The 17,430-nt window shown below is 45.5% G+C and overlaps 1 protein-coding gene across 1 annotated transcript in view; it reads right to left on the bottom strand.

Moving 5' to 3' along the window:
* Positions 1-12,994, bottom strand: part of LOC137562069 (extracellular calcium-sensing receptor-like) — a 32,020-nt gene extending 19,026 nt beyond the window's left edge. The window contains exons 1-2 of the mRNA XM_068273408.1: positions 12,966-12,994; positions 5,116-5,325 (exon numbers count right to left, since the gene is read on the bottom strand). Of these exons, the coding sequence (XP_068129509.1) occupies positions 5,116-5,325; positions 12,966-12,994 (239 nt within the window). The remainder of the gene's footprint in view (positions 1-5,115; positions 5,326-12,965) is intronic.
* Positions 12,995-17,430: the final 4,436 nt, after the last annotated feature.

Consider the following 17,430-nt stretch of genomic DNA (forward strand, 5'->3'; position numbering starts at 1 on the left):
TCTTGAGGGGAAAAAGGAAGAAAAGGGTTATTATTATTAATAATGAAAATTCAAAATACAAAAAAATATTGAGGCTTTTCTTTACCCATATTAGAGGGACTCCGAGCTCAAAATAAAAACGAAATCGGTACTCACCTGGGGCTGGGCCCGAGTGTCGGGCTCCTTCTTCCTGAAAGGTGACGTCTGTCGTCACCACGCCGGCCGCCTCGCGTCATCACTCGGGCCCAGTGTGGCCGGGAGCCGCCGGGGAGCCATTTCTGGCCAGGCCCTGGGTGAAGAGCCAGATGGACGCTGTGGGACCTCCTGACCTACACTGGGCTGCAGAAAGCCTCAGGCGAGTACCCATTTTGTTTTTATTTTGAGCTCAGAGTCCCTTTAACTACTTTATTTTGAGACAAAAGTGTTCTCCTATCAATCGGACATGCTGCAAGATGTCGGGCTACATGCTCGATCAGGTGTGCGGCAGTAACAGCGAGCGATATAAAGGACAAGCGCCCAAAGTGTTGCCGGTTTCACCGGGTTTCCAAGTGGCCATTACGCACTGCGTACTGACCAACTGGAAACCCTGCCAATTCCCAACTCTTTCTTCTGATATATGTAAATTTACACTACCGATAGGTTGATACATTGGCCTCAATTCACTAAGCAGTTTATGTTAAGATATGTGATGTTTTATATGCCCTTATACAGCTTATTCACTGATCTAGAGTCATATGACAATGTTGTCTGTTTGTTAAAGAGAATCTGTATTGTTAAAATCGCACAAAAGTAAACATACCAGTGTGTTAGGGGACATCTCCTATTACCCTCTGTCACAATTTCGCCGCTCCCCGCCGCATTAAAAGTAGTCAAAAACAGTTTTAAAAAGTTTGTTTGTAAACAAACAAAATGGCCACCAAAACAGGAAGTAGGTTGATGTACAGTATGTCCACACATAGAAAATACATCCATACACAATCAGGCTGTATACAGCCTTCCTTTTGAATCTCAAGAGATCATTTGTGTGTTTCTTTCCCCCTGCAGCTCACTGAAGATAGAGTGACCATATTTTTGTGGGTCCAACCTGGGACGGGGAGGGGGGCGTGGGGGGGGGGCGGCGCGCCGCGGCGAAAAGTGGGAAGGAGTGAGGAGCGCGCAGCGGCGAAGACTGGGGGAGGGCCGAAAAAATGGGCGTGGCCATGACATTGTATGGGCGGAGCTAACGTAATGATGTAACAGCGAGGCATAAGAAAGCAGTGTTTACGCCATGATGTGGACAAACGAGACTTTGTATCATGGGTGTGCAGAAACTGTGTGATGCTAATAGTATACCGTAACCACAAAGCAGCAAACATAGCCATCTATGACCATTAAATAATAAATGCAGTAACAGTTACCCCGGACACCAGAAAATAAACGCAATAGGCAACATGTCAGTATAAAATAAATGCAATGCGGGCAAACATGTCAGTACAAAATAAACGCAATGCGGGAAAACATTTCACCAGAAAATAAACACAATGCAGGCAAACATTTCACCAGAAAATAAATGCAATGCGGGCAAACATGTCAGTACAAAATAAACGCAATGCGGGCAACATGTCAGTACAAAATAAACGCAATGCGGGCAAACATTTCACCAGACAATAAACGCAATGCGGGCAAACATGTCAGTTAAAAATAAACGCAATGCGGGCAACATGTCGGTACAAAAGAAACGCAATGCGGGCAAACATTTCACCAGAAAAGAAACGCAATGCGGGCAAACATTTCACCAGAAAAGAAACGCACTGCGGGCAAACATTTCACCAGAAAAGAAACGCACTGCGGGCAAACATTTCACCAGAAAAGAAACGCACTGCGGCCAAACATTTCACCAGAAAAGAATGGCACTGCGGGCAAACATTTCACCAGAAAAGAAACGCACTGCGGGCAAACATTTCACCAGAAAAGAAACGCACTGCGGCCAAACATTTCACCAGAAAAGAAACGCACTGCGGCCAAACATTTCACCAGAAAAGAAACGCACTGCGGGCAAACATTTCACCAGAAAAGAAACGCACTGCGGCCAAACATTTTACCAGAAAAGAAACGCACTGCGGGCAAACATTTCACCAGAAAAGAAACGCACTGCTTGCAAACATTTCACCAGAAAAGAAACGCACTGCGGCCAAACATTTCACCAGAAAAGAAACGCACTGCGGGCAAACATTTCACCAGAAAAGAAACGCACTGCGGCCAAACATTTCGCCAGAAAAGAAACGCAATGCGGGCAAACATTTCGCCAGAAAAGAAACGCACTGCGGGCAAACATTTCGCCAGAAAAGAAACAATGCGGGCAAACATTTCACCTGGAAAAGAAACAATGCGGGCAAACATTTCACCTGGAAAAGAAACAATGCGGGCAAACATTTCACCTGGAAAAGAAACAATGCGGGCAAACATTTCACCTGGAAAAGAAACAATGCGGGCAAACATTTCACCTGGAAAAGAAACAATGCGGGCAAACATTTCACCTGGAAAAGAAACAATGCGGGCAAACATTTCACCAGAAAAGAAAGCATTGATTTACTCACCTGGCAGAAGTGTCCGGCCTCTGGCGCGCTGCTCCGTCCCGGGACCGTCTTGTTCCTCCTGCTCTGGTCTCCCGCGCTGACAGGGCTATGGCAAGATGGCGCCCGAAGCCCTGTACTAGTGACACAAATAGGTCTCCAGTACAGGGCTCCGGCAGCCATCTTGCCGTAGCCCTGCTCGCCTGCTGGTGTCGGAAACAGACACCGGAAGAGGAGGCTGGAGCGGGGCTGCGGGCAATGAACTGGCACGGCGTCTATAGACGCCGCTGCCAGTTCATTGAGGAGAGAGTGGCCAGAGTCCCGAGGCCGGGACGTCCCGCTGCTCAAAGCGGGACGTTTCCCGGGACCTCATTAAGCCTGGGACAGTGGACCCCGAATCCGGGACGTCTGGTCACTCTACTGAAGAGTTACAAGCTGATTGTTTGTTTACTCTTGCAGACAGCTCTGCCCGTTGTCTGTAATTCTGCAGTATGTGACTCATCAGTATGTGAACAGAGGATTTATCCAGCTTGTAAAAGATAAGAGAGCAGAGAAAAGCTGGCTAATGTAAATAACACACACACACAGGGGAGTGTGCATAGAGGGGGCATGCATAGCAGATCACACTGAAGAGTTGGCAGCCTTCCAGACACAGGATGACAAGTCCGACAGGGGAAAGATAAGCTGATTTATTACAGAGATGGTGATAGTATAAAGTGCTGCAGTAGGCCAGAGCACATTATAATAGGTTTAGGAATCTGTAGGATGGTAGAAAACACAATGACATTTTTGTTACAGAGTCCCTTTAACCATGAAGTGTTAAATAAAGTTTTTACTCAGAGAACAAAAAAAGAAAAGAGGAAGAGGAGAACAGTGTGTGTATCTGAGAAACCTAAAGCATGGTGCCTGTGTGAGTTTATCCTCCATCAGAGTTCTGCTGTAGCTCACAAGATAAGATTAGAAAACAGCATCAGACCGGTTATCCCTGCTCTTAAATCAAAATGGCCACAGTTTAGACTAGTCTACTGACGGTTTTTATTCTACTGATGGTTTGGTGTAAATCAGTTGTAAAAGGGAATTCACTAATAATTAGCAAATGTTTTAGAGCTGTTTTTAAACCTGGTGTAAAACATTTGATAATTAGGTCAGTAAAGCAGGGGAAATGATCAGAAATGAGTTGCTATGACTGACAGAAATCAGCTGGTCTAATTTGTCAGAAAAAGTGGGCGTGGTTACTCCTTGTTTGCCTTTGTGAATTGCATCTTTTGATCATTTCCCCTGCTTTACCGACCTAATTACAGAATGTTTTAGACCAGGTCTAAAAACAGGTCTAAAACATTACACCAAACCATCAGTAGACTAGTCTAAACTGCTTAGTGAAATGAGGCCATTATCTCCAAAACCGCATTAAAAAAAACGTTTTCTTGCCGTAACTTTTAAATTGATTTTCTCAAAAACTACAGGGCTTTTTTGAAAAACAGTATTTATGGTCCTGACCTGAGCCTCCTGTGTGTCTCTTAAAGTGACCCTGAGATAAAAATAAGCTGAGATAAACAATTATATTTATCCTCCTACTCCTAAAAATGACTTTTTAAAGTATCCCAGGATTCTCTTTTATATTTAAACATTTACAAAATAGGTTGAATGTTTTACTGTCTGTAATCAGTGGCAGCCTATTACGTGTCCCAGAGTTAGTACAATGTCAGTAGTTCGTGTATTTTATCTCTCCCTGCTCTCAGAAGTTGTATTTTGGTAGGGAAACTTTTATGGCTGTAATTTGCTTATCAGTGATGTTTACTATATTCCCGACAAGACAGAAGCTGTCACTTCGATGGCTAGAAATTAACTCTTTCAGACAGCAAAATAAAGCAAGTAAAACAGCCTGGTTATTATATGTTTTGCACTGTACATACACCTGTTTATATCATTATGTCACATGTTGCCTCGGGTACACTTTAAAGAGGAACTGTTGCGAAAATCTTAAAATTTAAAACACATACTTATAAGAAGTACATTTCTCCCAGAGTAAAATGAGCCATTCATTACTTATCTCCTATGTTGCTGTCACTTACAGTAGGTAGTAGAAATCTGACATTACCGACAAGTTTTGGGCTAGTCCATCTCTTCACGGGGGATTCTCAGCATGGCCCTTATTCTTTATAAATACATTTCCTGAAAATTATTAATACAAAGATGCTGACCAGCCTCCCTGCTCACTACACACTATTTTGGCAGTTGGACGGAGCAACTGCCATTCACTAAGTGTTTTTTCAAATAAAGAAAACCCTGAGAACCCCCCTATGAAAAGATCTGTCGGTAATGTCAGATTTCTACTACTTACTGTAAGTGACAGCAACATAGGAGAAAAGTAATTTATGGCTCATTTTGCTCTGGGAAAAATGTACTTCATATTTGTATGTGTTTTAAATTTTAAGATTTTCTTGACAGTTCCTCTTTAAGCATCCAGCTTCCCACATCACATGACTTTGAAGATGCCAGGACGTTGGACAAGACAAGATGCCTTGACCTTACATTCCACAACAGAATATTGTCAGTTTGAGATTCACATAAGATGTAGACTTACAGAGTGCAGGTTATGGGCTGGTCCTGTTCTGTGAAGGAATACTTCTGTTCTTTCCATGATGTCCACACAGGGAAAAATCCCCCGATCAAGATATCTCCATCCCGGAGGTATCCAACCTGAGCAGGACTTCTAAGAGTGCAGGAAGGAGGCTGACCACAGACAACACCACAGAGCACAGCATGGATAGAGATGAGGAACCCAAGGGTCATGCTGCAGAGATGGGCAAATAGAGTTATCAATAACAAAAGACAAAAATATGCCAATGTATAGTCCACCAACTAATAAACAAAAAGTGGACAACCAGCAGTACAAACCGATAACTTGAGCACCACAGATTCGTTTTGGAACTAATAGGACTACTATCGTGAAAATTTTTAAAATTTAAAATACATAGATATAAAATGTAAATTTCTCACAGAGTAAAATGCAATCAATTACCATTTTCCTATGTTCCTTTCACCTACAGTAGACAGTAAAAAGCTGACAGATCTGACAGGTATTGGACTAGTCCATCTCCTCATGGAGGTATCTCAGTATCTACTTTTTTCTTTGTAAAAAAAAACACTCCCTGGAAAGGATCGCTACAAAAAATGTCAGACAGCTTTCCTACTTGCTGCACACTATTTTTGGCATTTGAACTAGCATGTGCAGTTCACTATGTGCTCTTGTTAATAAGCAAACAACTTAGAGTCCCTCCATAAGGAGATGGACTAGTCCAAATCCTAACAGATCTGTCAGCTTTTCACTATATACTGCAAGTGACAGTGGCATAGGAAAAAAAGTAATTTATAGTTCACACTCTGGGAGAAAAATATACGTTTATGTGTATGTATTTTAAATTTTACAATTTTTTGTAATAGTTAACCATTCCTGCCGCATGAACGTGAGCCTCTCGTCTGCCGCAGGTGCTGCTGCAGCAGCAGGGACACCAGGATCACGTCAGTGCAGTCTGCAGGGATGTGCACGTGATTGTGCAAGCAGAAGCCCGCGATCACGATGGTCTCGGCATCAGGGGGGATTGGTGGCAGGGGACAAAAGTCACCTGAGCTAATCCGTGCATGTCCGGTGAAAATGATCACTGTTTTTGTTCAAAAACAGTGATCACTCTCAATTGGTGCCGCCGCACTGTCTCCAGCTCACTGGTTTCTGCTGCTCCCACCGCCGACCGTTAGATTAATGAATGGGAACTTTGTTCCCATTCATTCATCTCTCCTCTAGGCCACCATGATCGCAGGCATCAATAAGATGCCTGCGTCACTACCGAAATGTAACAGCCGCGCATAACTTCCTATTTAGCTTACTTATTGTACGCTGATAGGAAATAATGCACGAGGACATCTTGGGGCCAAATAGTAATATTACACCTACATACATTAGGGAATACATTTTTTAATATGTAAGTCAAGAGGGCATATTATTATTACATTTTGGGCTTGTGATTAGTGATGGGTGTAAAACTGAAACAATGTACCATACATTGTACTAGGGATATAATTTAAACGTTGTAATAACCGGGACAAATGAGCAAATAAAATGTCTAGCTTTTAACTACAGTAGAATGTTTTATTTTAAACTATAATGGCTTAAAGCTGATTATTCCCATTAAAATGCATTTAGAATAAAATAATTCTTAGCATAAAGTACTACCCAAAGAAAACCTAATTGGTGGCTTAAAAATCAAGGTATAGATCATTTCGTTGTGATAAGTAGTGGTAAAGTTATTGGGGAATGAAAGGGAGGAGCGCTGAAATATGAAAATTCCTCTCGTCCATAAGGTGAAAACAACCCGCAGGCTGAAATGGTTAAGAAGTTGGTACAGTTGGTACCTAAAATACTGTATTTTTTGGACTATAAGACTCACTTTTTCTCCCCCAAAAGTTGGGAGGAAAAGGTCACTGCGTCTTATAGTCCAAATGCAGGTAGTTCCTGACTTGTGAACGCCTGCCAATACGAACCTCCAACCCGCCACAATGTAGGGACTCCCTGCACTGTGCTTATGCAGAGGAGAACACAGGGGGACACAAATGGGCATAGAGCAGTACACAAGGGAGACACAAAGGGGCATAGAGGAGTACACAAGGGAGACACAAAGGGGCATAGAGCAGTACACAAGGGAGACACAAAGGGGCATAGAGGAGGACACAAGGGAGACACAAAGGGGAATAGAGGAGTACACAAGGGAGACACAAAGGGGCATAGAGCAGTACACAAGGAGACACAAAGGGGCATAGAGGAGTACACAAGGGAGACACAAAGGGGCATAGAGCAGTACACAAGGGAGACACAAAGGGGCATAGAGGAGTACACAAGGGAGACACAAAGGGGCATAGAGGAGTACACAAGGGAGACACAAGGGGGCATAGAGGAGTACACAAGGGAGACACAAAGGGGCATAGAGGAGTACACAAGGGAGACACAAAGGGGCATAGAGGAGTACACAAGGGAGACCCAAGGGGGCATAGAGGAGTACACAAGGGAGACACAAAGGGGCATAGAGGAGTACACAAGGGAGACACAAGGGGGCATAGAGGAGTACACAAGGGAGACACAAAGGGGCATAGAGGAGTACACAAGGGAGACACAAAGGGGCATAGAGGAGTACACAAGGGAGACACAAAGGGGCATAGAGGAGTACACAAGGGTAAACAGATGTGGACACATGGAGGACATGAGGGGGACAGATGAGAACACAAGGGAGACATAAGGTACAAGGGGGCATGATGTACAATGGGGTCATAATTCACAAGATGCCCCTTACTCCCTTCACCATTGATGCACCAGGTTTAGTATATTTTTTTCCCCCTGGTTTTTAACCTCTAAACCTAGGTGCGTCTTATAGTCAGAAGCGTCTTATAGTCCGAAAAATACTGTATCTCTCAATGTCACTTTGTGACAGGGATGTCCAAATCAAGAGATTTGAAAAAAGAAAGGATAGCCATGGCCCTGATTCAATAAACTATTTTCCTATGAGATAATTTTATCTTTTAAAAACTCTTAAAAAAAAACCCTTTTCAGCACTTTTGCAATTGAAAAGGTTTCAAATTGTAGGTGAAAAAAGACTGACAAAAATCGTTTTGAGTATTTTCTTGTTTGCTGGTGGCTTAAAGTGCATTGTATTGACAACAAGGTGTGACAGTATCAGCCAGGAGAAAAATCAAGTAGGGATATATAGTAGAATGTAGTAAATTATTAGGGATACCCAATATATTGCTATATAGCTCTCCCCTCACAGTGATTCTTACAGCCAATACTAATCCGGTCAGAAACCTAACATACAATTAGTGACCCGCTGGGTCCCAACATCTGGTGTGTCGTTCTCAGAAGCGGGGAGAGCACATGTTGCAATTATGTGGTATAACAACAGAGGCGCCAAGTAGAGTAAAATTAGTTAAAATTGTTAAAAAGGGGGAAGTGGGTGGACTCACCTCCCTTCTGAAAAGACAGAGGCGCTATATCTGGCTCTTGACCCGACTTTGCTCCCTCCAAAAATTGTTTGACTGTTACCCGTGAAACGCTTCGCACTTTTGGAGCTCATAATAAATGTTACTTTAAACTTGAAGTAACCTGCCCGTTGTCTGGGCATTTTTTCAGAAGGGAGGCGAGTCCACCCACTTCCCCCTTTTGAACAATTTTAACTAATTTTACTCTACTTGGCGCCTCTGTTATACCACATAATTGGTTAGTTCACCCTTGGTGGAGGGGTGTATCCCCATTTCCTTCTATCTACAGAAAGCGACTTCTTAACCCTGAGCGGGGTCAGGTTACAACTCTCCCTGCTTATCCAGTGGTTGCCTTGGAGGCGACCCGTCCTTGTGAGTATAACCATTGTGTGTGTTTGCATCAGACATCACCTCATTAACATACTACACCATATCGGGCTCTCGGTTCTCCCCCTTTCTTTCAAACATGTTGCAATACTTCCTAAGGTTGCGGACTGCTCGTTGTCACAAGGACTAGAAGAGACTCTCAGGACTGCTTATGTCTTCGAAATTACAGCTTGAGCGCTACTCTATGATTTTTTAATGCTTTTATAACCTGAATGGGATAAGTAGTGATGATTGTAATCTGCTAATTACAATTATGCGATTTTGCATAAATTTTCACAATTGCGTAATTACAATTTGGACATTTAACTGATTTCCCGCAATCCATTCGTAATTTTGCGCAATGTTCTTGTAATTTTGTAATACAAAGAGAAGTAAAGCGATTCCAGGAGCAACTCATCCAGTATAAAACTTCAACTTTTAATTGTCTTCCTTGTTAAAAAACAACAACAGTAACACACGGCTTAAAAAATGAGAGTATGAGATACTTATCAGGCCATTGCAGATGTATAGAGGTGCGGAGGTGTAATTTTGTGCCGATTTTATCGGTTAATAGCAAAGGCAATCATGCTATCATCAGCAAAATTGCTACATATGTTAAGGTTGGGGGGAAAAGTCACTGCGTCTTATAGTCCAAATGCAGGGAGTTCCAGCCAGCACAGATGCCAGGTAACTCTGCCTAGTTATGTTTAAAGGGAAGGTTCAGGGACTGTTTAAAAAAAATAAAAATCCGCATCCACTTACCTGGGGCTTCCTCCAGCCCGTGGCAGGCAGGAGGTGCCCTCGGCGCCGCTCCGCAGGCTGCCGGTGGTCTCCGGTCAGAGGCGGGACAAGGTCCTCCAGCACCCAAGGCTGAGACACCAAAGTGCGCCCCCCCATCCCTCCCACCCGAGCTGTCACACACTGATTGCTATTAGACTAAGAGGGCCACAGGGCCCACAACCCCCAACACCTTAATATCTAGTTATCTGGCTTGCAGTCACTGGAATGTATCCCCTTTTCTTATTTCTTTCTGCTTCATACACAATTAGGAATGACAGCTGAATGAATTCTGCTCCCCCTCCTACACTGCTCCCTGAGGCTGGAGCCTCTCCAGCCTATGCCTCGGCCCGGCCCTGTCTCCGGTAGCCGACCCGACCTGGCCAGGCCTGCGCAGTAAAGCCCGGAGGACGTCCGATGACGTCAGCGCGCCGCCGTGAGGCGCATTTTGGAACGCAGAAGGAGCCCGACCTGCCGCCGGCCTGGCCAGGTCGGGTCGGCCACCGGAGACCACCGACAGCCTGCGGAGCGGCGCCGAGGGCACCTCCTGCCTGCCACGGGCTGGAGGAAGCCCCAGGTAAGTGGATGCGGATTTTTATTTTTTTTAAACAGTCCCTGAACCTTCTCTTTAAGGGACACTGTCTATTTATGTGATATGATGCATTTTTGTTTGTATTAATGGAGAAGCAGCTTTATCCAACATTTTGCTGGGCAGGCCTACTTAGAAATAAATAGAAACAAGAAGAGATGATCGGCACCAAACAGCGTAACGGCAATAGTGGGGGAAGCAAGCATGGCGGTTTTGCAAAATCTGGATTCTTTCCTCTTCATTTTGGCAGGTCTACTTAGACCCCTGGTAAGTTCAAATAAATGTGGCTCCACCCATGACCACACCTACATTATGGTGCATGGCCACACCCATTTTACGGCTGGCACGCCCCTGATCTCTTAGGATCCTAGCAACGCCCCCTGCTGATTACGTTTACAAACAAAATTAATTACGATTTTACCCAATATTTTGTATTACAATTCTGCATACTAATTTCGATGCAAAATGACGATTATGCAAAATTTGTGCTCATCACTAAAGGACTGAGAGAGCTCCACTGTGGATAATACTGTTGCATATTGAATGTATATACCTGTATATTGAGTGTTTTGTATGGTGTTTCAGGCCAATTGGTCTGAGGGAGAGTAATCTCTAATTTTTTAAGAACGAGTTATAGGGCCTGATTCACAAAGCGGTGCTAACAGTTAGCACGCTGGTGAAAAGCCCTTTATCATGCCTAAACTCAGTTTAGGCATGATAAGTTTAGGTGTGATAAGTTTAGGCATGATAAGTTTAGGTGTGATAAGTTTAGGTGTGATAAGTTTAGGCGTGATAAGTTTAAGCACCAACTGGGTTAGCAGTCACCGCAGTGCACAGCTGATCAAAAGTTTTGCGCTAGCAAAGTCTGGTGTACTTTGCATAAAGTTTAATGGCGCTGCTTTGCGTGCGGGACTTTGCGCGCGATCTAAACTTATCTAAACTTATCATGCCTAAACTTATCACACCTAAACTTATCATGCCTAAACTTATCACGCCTAAACTGGCTTTTCACCAGCGTGGTGCAATGGTTATCATGCCTAAAGTCTCTAACTGGGTTAGCACCGCTTTGTGAATCGAGCCCATTGTGTGAGTTCTTACACTATCCTTTGTGATGCACCTGACAGCACTAAAGATGTCACCCCTCCTGTAATACATTTCAGAATGTAAATCAGGGAGAGGAAAAAATACTAGGAGCAAACAGTGACTAAATCACTTATAAAAATAATATTGTAAAAAATAAGTAATTTATTCATTATGCTATTTTCAGGACAGTTCCTTTTCAAAGTAAGCAAAACAAAATCTGAACATAAAGCTGATGTTTTCCAAGCTATGACTTGTGTCAGCCCCTCTTACCTTTCATAGGAACACAAGCTTGGGGATTTAGTTGTGTGAGTGACAGTGTGTATGGTGGAGGAACCTGTCACTCTGCTCTCTGCCCACTTCTGGGGTAATATATATACTTCTATACCGTAATTCCAGCCCGTTGCATAAATGGTCATATATAGACCTCAGTGGAGCTGTGAAACCTCTAACTGTCTTAATCGTCCTCATTATAGCAGTTAGAGGTTATGATATAATTGCTCAGAAATATAATTACTTCTCAGTACATCTTGTTTTCTTTGTTTGTTGATTTCATTTTTCAATGTCAGGTCTTGGCTTGGTCCTAAATCTATGATTTGAAACTCGTAAATTGGGCCCAAATATTCTTCCTCTGCAGCTGCAACTGGCCCGATCTACAGATTTGGCCAGTTCTTGGAGTTACAGCAGTGCAACTTTCACACGGGGCCCCAAGCACTCTATTGATATGGAGCTCAAAAACCTACCAAGGACAGATGCAGTGTCATTGAGGTGTATTTAGAGTAAGGAAACTGTTTGTTAACGATTACCACAGAGACCAGATTTATACTTTTTCAGCCCCTAGGCCAACTTTCTTGTGGCTCCCCTTCCATGTCCTTCCGCTTCTATGTGCCACACCCCCTCCTGATCCTTGTGCTGCCCCCTCTTTCATGTCTAACCTTTATATGCCCCTCCCTCTCCCTTTCAGCCCTTCAGTTATCCTTTGGGCAACAGCTCCTTATTTTCATGTGTTGCTCCTTAATTGCAAGCCTTTTATCCCATATGCAGCAATCCCTCTTCCATGTCCAGCTGCCCCTTGGCCAGCTGCCACCCAACTCCTGGGCCCTGGTGGCCTTTCCTGAAATCCGGCCCTGATTACCGCTATGCAATGCATATATAGAGGTGTTCATTACCAGCATAGCACCAATAAAAAGCTAATAAGATGGATGAAGAAGAGCCCCTAGTAAGCAGTGTGGAATGGTTATTGAGATGCAAATAGTTTTGAGCTGATTCAGGATTATTACAAAGGAGTCACATGGTGCGGGCTCATGACAAGGCGGCACCTGACTTATAATGGTTGCAGCAAATTTAAAGACACAGCATGTGCAAATTGCATCCACAGTACCAGAATATGCAGGGTTAAAACTAACTACACTGCCTTTTCCTGTCCCTAAGAGGAGTTAGCCCACTTAAAATGTTTACATATTGACTCGGGAGTTGTGGTTAGACATCCTATGCACCCAGGGAAGGGGAGCAACACAAGCAGTGCCCTAAGCACACTTCTTGCCCAGGAGTGCCGCAACTGCTACCCAGGGGGTAGCAATGCAATGATAGGTACTTACCTGTTCATGGTGGTGGACAGGTCTTCCATACTCCTCTACAGCATGCAAGCGCCATACAGCATATCACCATGTGGCTCCCGCCCCTGCATGTCATGTGACATCGGGAATCACAGGCTGTACAGTGCTTATACACTGAAGAAGAGTGAGGAAGACATGTCCGGCTTCCAGAAGAAAATAATATATGGCACTCCACTGCAGCTATTGCTCTTCATCCTAAACGTAGGAGTGGTCACCTCTAGCCCTCGGTTTCGCCCACAACAGAGGGCATCGCGGGCTATTGCTATGTCCTTGGATCTGTGTGTGATTGTGTCAATGTTCTTTAAAGGGAACCAGAGAGGAATGCTTTGTTAAAATAGAAAAAGATTGTATACACACCTGGGGCTTCTTCCAGCACCATAAGCCTGGATCGCTCCCACGCCGCCATCCTCCAATTCCTGGATCCGCCGGTACCGGGCCTGTCACTTCCGGCGGACGCGGCCAATTGTCCACATCACAGGGGCTCCCTCCATAAACGAACGCATGCGGCTGCGCAGTAGGCAGCCACACGCGTACCTGTATGGAGGGAGCCCCCTGTGATGCGGAGAATTGGCTGCGTCCGCCGGCCGACTGGCGGTAATGACGGGACCCGGTATCGGCGGATCCAGGCAGCGGAGGACGGCGGCGTGGGAGCGATCCATGCGTATGGGGCTGGAGGAAGCACCAGGTATGTATAAAAGCTTTTCTTGATCCTCTCTGGTTCCCTTTAAATATTGCATTCTAAAGTTCATTGCCCCGCAATGATTTTCTTCCATCTCCTTCTCCAACTAACAATGCAAAGGGATTTTTACCCTGAAAACCTCCTCATACTCACTTTTGAAAATCATTGGCATCAGAGGTGACCTGACCCTTTCATTGAAGAGGACCATGTTAGTGTGGGAGGCTAAGCTGGGTGGCTGTGATGATCCATCAGCTCCGAAGGACATTAGGATCCCAGCCAAAAGGTCCAGTATAACATCATTGTTGGAGCCAGGGCCGGATTTGTACTTTTTACTGCCCAAGGCCCACTATCAGCTGCCCCCAGACAAACAGCATACTACATTTTCCCCACAACAAGGCAAGGATTAGATTGTAGGCTCCTTTGAGGACCTTTAGTGATGTGATGACAAGGATTACATTATAAGCTGCTCTGTGGACAGCTAGTGACATGACAGCAGGGATTCCATTGTAAGCTCCCTTGTGACAGGCAGCTCAGAGATCACTGTAAGTGTCCGTTCGCAGCCCCTTCATCTCCCGAGTACCAGATCTAGCTGTTGGTAGCCACCCACTCCTATGTGCAAACTCTGAAGAAGGATGACCGTGGGACGGCACTGCTGCTAATGTGTGCAGAGAACAGCACAGCCAGCATCAGGAACAGCCCGTTCGGCCGCTAACCCCACTGCTGCAAATGTTCAGCAGGTTAACGGCTGCTGTCAGCCTGCTGCCCACAGCCCACCTCTTGCTTTTCTGGTGCCCTAGGCCATGGCCTTTGTGGCGTTGCCTGAAATCCAGCCATGGTTGGAGCCTGAAAGGGATCTAGTGAGTGTATGGGGACTTTAAGGCATGCATTGAAAAAATACAGAAGTTTAAAAGGGTGCAGGATAGTGGTAATAGATTATCAGTAGTGTTGGGCGAACAGTGTTCGCCACTGTTCGGGTTCTGCAGAACATCACCCTGTTCGGGTGATGTTCGAGTTCGGCCGAACACCTGACGGTGCTCGGCCAAACCGTTCGGCCATATGGCCGAACTAAGAGCGCATGGCCGAACGTTCCCCGAACGTTCGGCTAGCGCTGTGATTGGCCGAACGGGTCACGTGGTTCGGACCCGAACGCGCTCTGATTGGCCGAACTGTCACGTGGTTCGGGTAAATAAATACCCGAACCACGTCATATCTCCGCCATTTGTCTGTGGGTTTAGCTTTGGGTAGGCAGGCAGGGTAGTTCGCGCTCCAGCCACGCTAGCCAGGGTCCCCCCTGTCATTGTGTCACTGCTGGGAACAGTAGTACACCGCTTGCTCAGCCACACTATATAGCATTCTGTTTACTGCCACTCTGTGTACCTCGCTCAGCCACACTATATAGCATTCTGTTTACTGCCACTCTGTGTCTGCTGGGAATAGTAGTACACCGCTTGCTCAGCCACACTATATAGCATTCTGTTTACTGCCACTCTGTGTACCTCGCTCAGCCACACTATATAGCATTCTGTTTACTGCCACTCTGTGTCTGCTGGGAATAGTGGTACACCGCTCGCTCAGCCACACTATATAGCATTCTGTTCACTGTTCTGTGTCTGCTGGGAATAGTGGTACACCGCTCGCTCAGCCACACTATATAGCATTCTGTTTACTGTTCTGTGTCTGCTGGGAATAGTGGTACACCGCTCGCTCATCCACACTATATAGCATTCTGTTCACTGTTCTGTGTCTGCTGGGAATAGTGGTACACCGCTCGCTCAGCCACACTATATAGCATTCTGTTCACTGTTCTGTGTCTGCTGGGAATAGTGGTACACCGCTCGCTCAGCCACACTATATAGCATTCTGTTCACTGTTCTGTGTCTGCTGGGAATAGTGGTACACCGCTCGCTCAGCCACACTATATAGCATTCTGTTTACTGTTCTGTGTCTGCTGGGAATAGTGGTACACCGCTCGCTCAGCCACACTATATAGCATTCTGTTTACTGTTCTGTGTCTGCTGGGAATAGTGGTACACCGCTCGCTCAGCCACACTATATAGCATTCTGTTTACTGTTCTGTGTCTGCTGGGAACAGTAGTACACCGCTCGCTCAGCCAGAGTATATAGCATTGTGTTTACTGCCACTCTGTGTACACCGCTCAGCCAGACTATATACCATTGTTTACTGACACTCTGTGTACACCGCTCAGCCAGACTATATACCATTGTTTACTGACACTCTGTGTACACCGCTCAGCCAGACTATATACCATTGTTTACTGACACTCTGTGTACACCGCTCAGCCAGACTATATACCATTGTTTACTGCCACTCTGATTCTGCTGGGAACAGTAGTACACCGCTCGCTCAGCCAGACTATATACCATTGTTTACTGACACTATATAGCAGACTATATAGCATTGTGTGTACACCGCTCAGCCAGACTATATACCATTGTTTACTGACACTCTGTGTACACCGCTCAGCCAGACTATATACCATTGTTTACTGCCACTCTGATTCTGCTGGGAACAGTAGTACACCGCTCGCTCAGCCAGACTATATACCATTGTTTACTGACACTCTGTGTACACCGCTCAGCCAGACTATATACCATTGTTTACTGCCACTCTGATTCTGCTGGGAACAGTAGTACACCGCTCGCTCAGCCAGACTATATAGCATTGTGTTTACTGCCACTCTGTGTACACCGCTCAGCCACACTATATAGCATTGCGTACTCTGCCAGTCAGTGTGTATATTGCTGGGATCAGTAATACTCCACTCACCGTCAACCACTATATGAGCTCAACATGAGTTCCCCAGAGACCTCCGCTGTGAGCAGCACTCCCAACAACAGCAACAGCCAACGCCCCACGCAAGCTATAACATCCACCCCAGCAGCCAGTGGTCAGCAGCAGCCCTCCCCGGAGGAGAACGTTGTGTCCATCAGTCCGTCGCCAGAGCGATTAATGAGGGCTGCCATTGAGGAGATGATGGGGCCTGATGTGGAGGAGGAGGTCTGGCTCAGGCCAGCATCCCAAGTTAATGTTGAGGACGATGAGGGGTCTGTGTCTGGGGATGTTGGGGTGGCAGAGGTGGTGGGTGGGTCAGACTCAGGAGAAGAGTTGTATGATGAGGATGATGATCGGGACCATCTGTATGTGCCTCAGAGTCCGACCCCGGAAAACATGTTGTATCGTGTGTTTAGGTACTAAAATCTGCTTTCCCTCCCAGTAGTGTTGGGCGAACAGTGTTTGCCACTGTTCGGGTTCTGCAGAACATCACCCTGTTCGGGGTGACTATATAGCAGACTATATAGCATTGTGTTTAATGCCACTCTGTGTACACGGCTCAGCCACACTATATAGCATTGTGTTTACTTCCACTCTGTGTCTGCTGGGAACAGTAGTACACCGCTCACCCGCCACTGTATAGCATTGTGCTCTGTGTCACTGCTGACAATAGTGGTACACCGCTCACCCACCACTGTATAGCATTTCTGTACTGCCACTGTACTGCTGCCAGTCAGCGTGTACTTTAAGGATAAGTGAAATGAGGAAGAAATCCGGTGAAAGAGGGAGGGGCAAGGGAAGAGGTGTTTCCCCTGACGGTTCACGTACAGGCCACAGGGGAGCACCCAAGAAAACCCACTCAATACTGCCCATGTTGTCCAGGACAACAACCCTCACAGATCCAAAAGAACAGGACCAGATAATTACTTGGATGACCTCTCAAGCGTCCAGCAGTGGGTTAAGCAGCACCAGCA

Source organism: Hyperolius riggenbachi, chromosome 3 (genome assembly GCF_040937935.1).
Source record: "Hyperolius riggenbachi isolate aHypRig1 chromosome 3, aHypRig1.pri, whole genome shotgun sequence".
NCBI classification, from domain to species: domain Eukaryota; kingdom Metazoa; phylum Chordata; class Amphibia; order Anura; family Hyperoliidae; genus Hyperolius; species Hyperolius riggenbachi.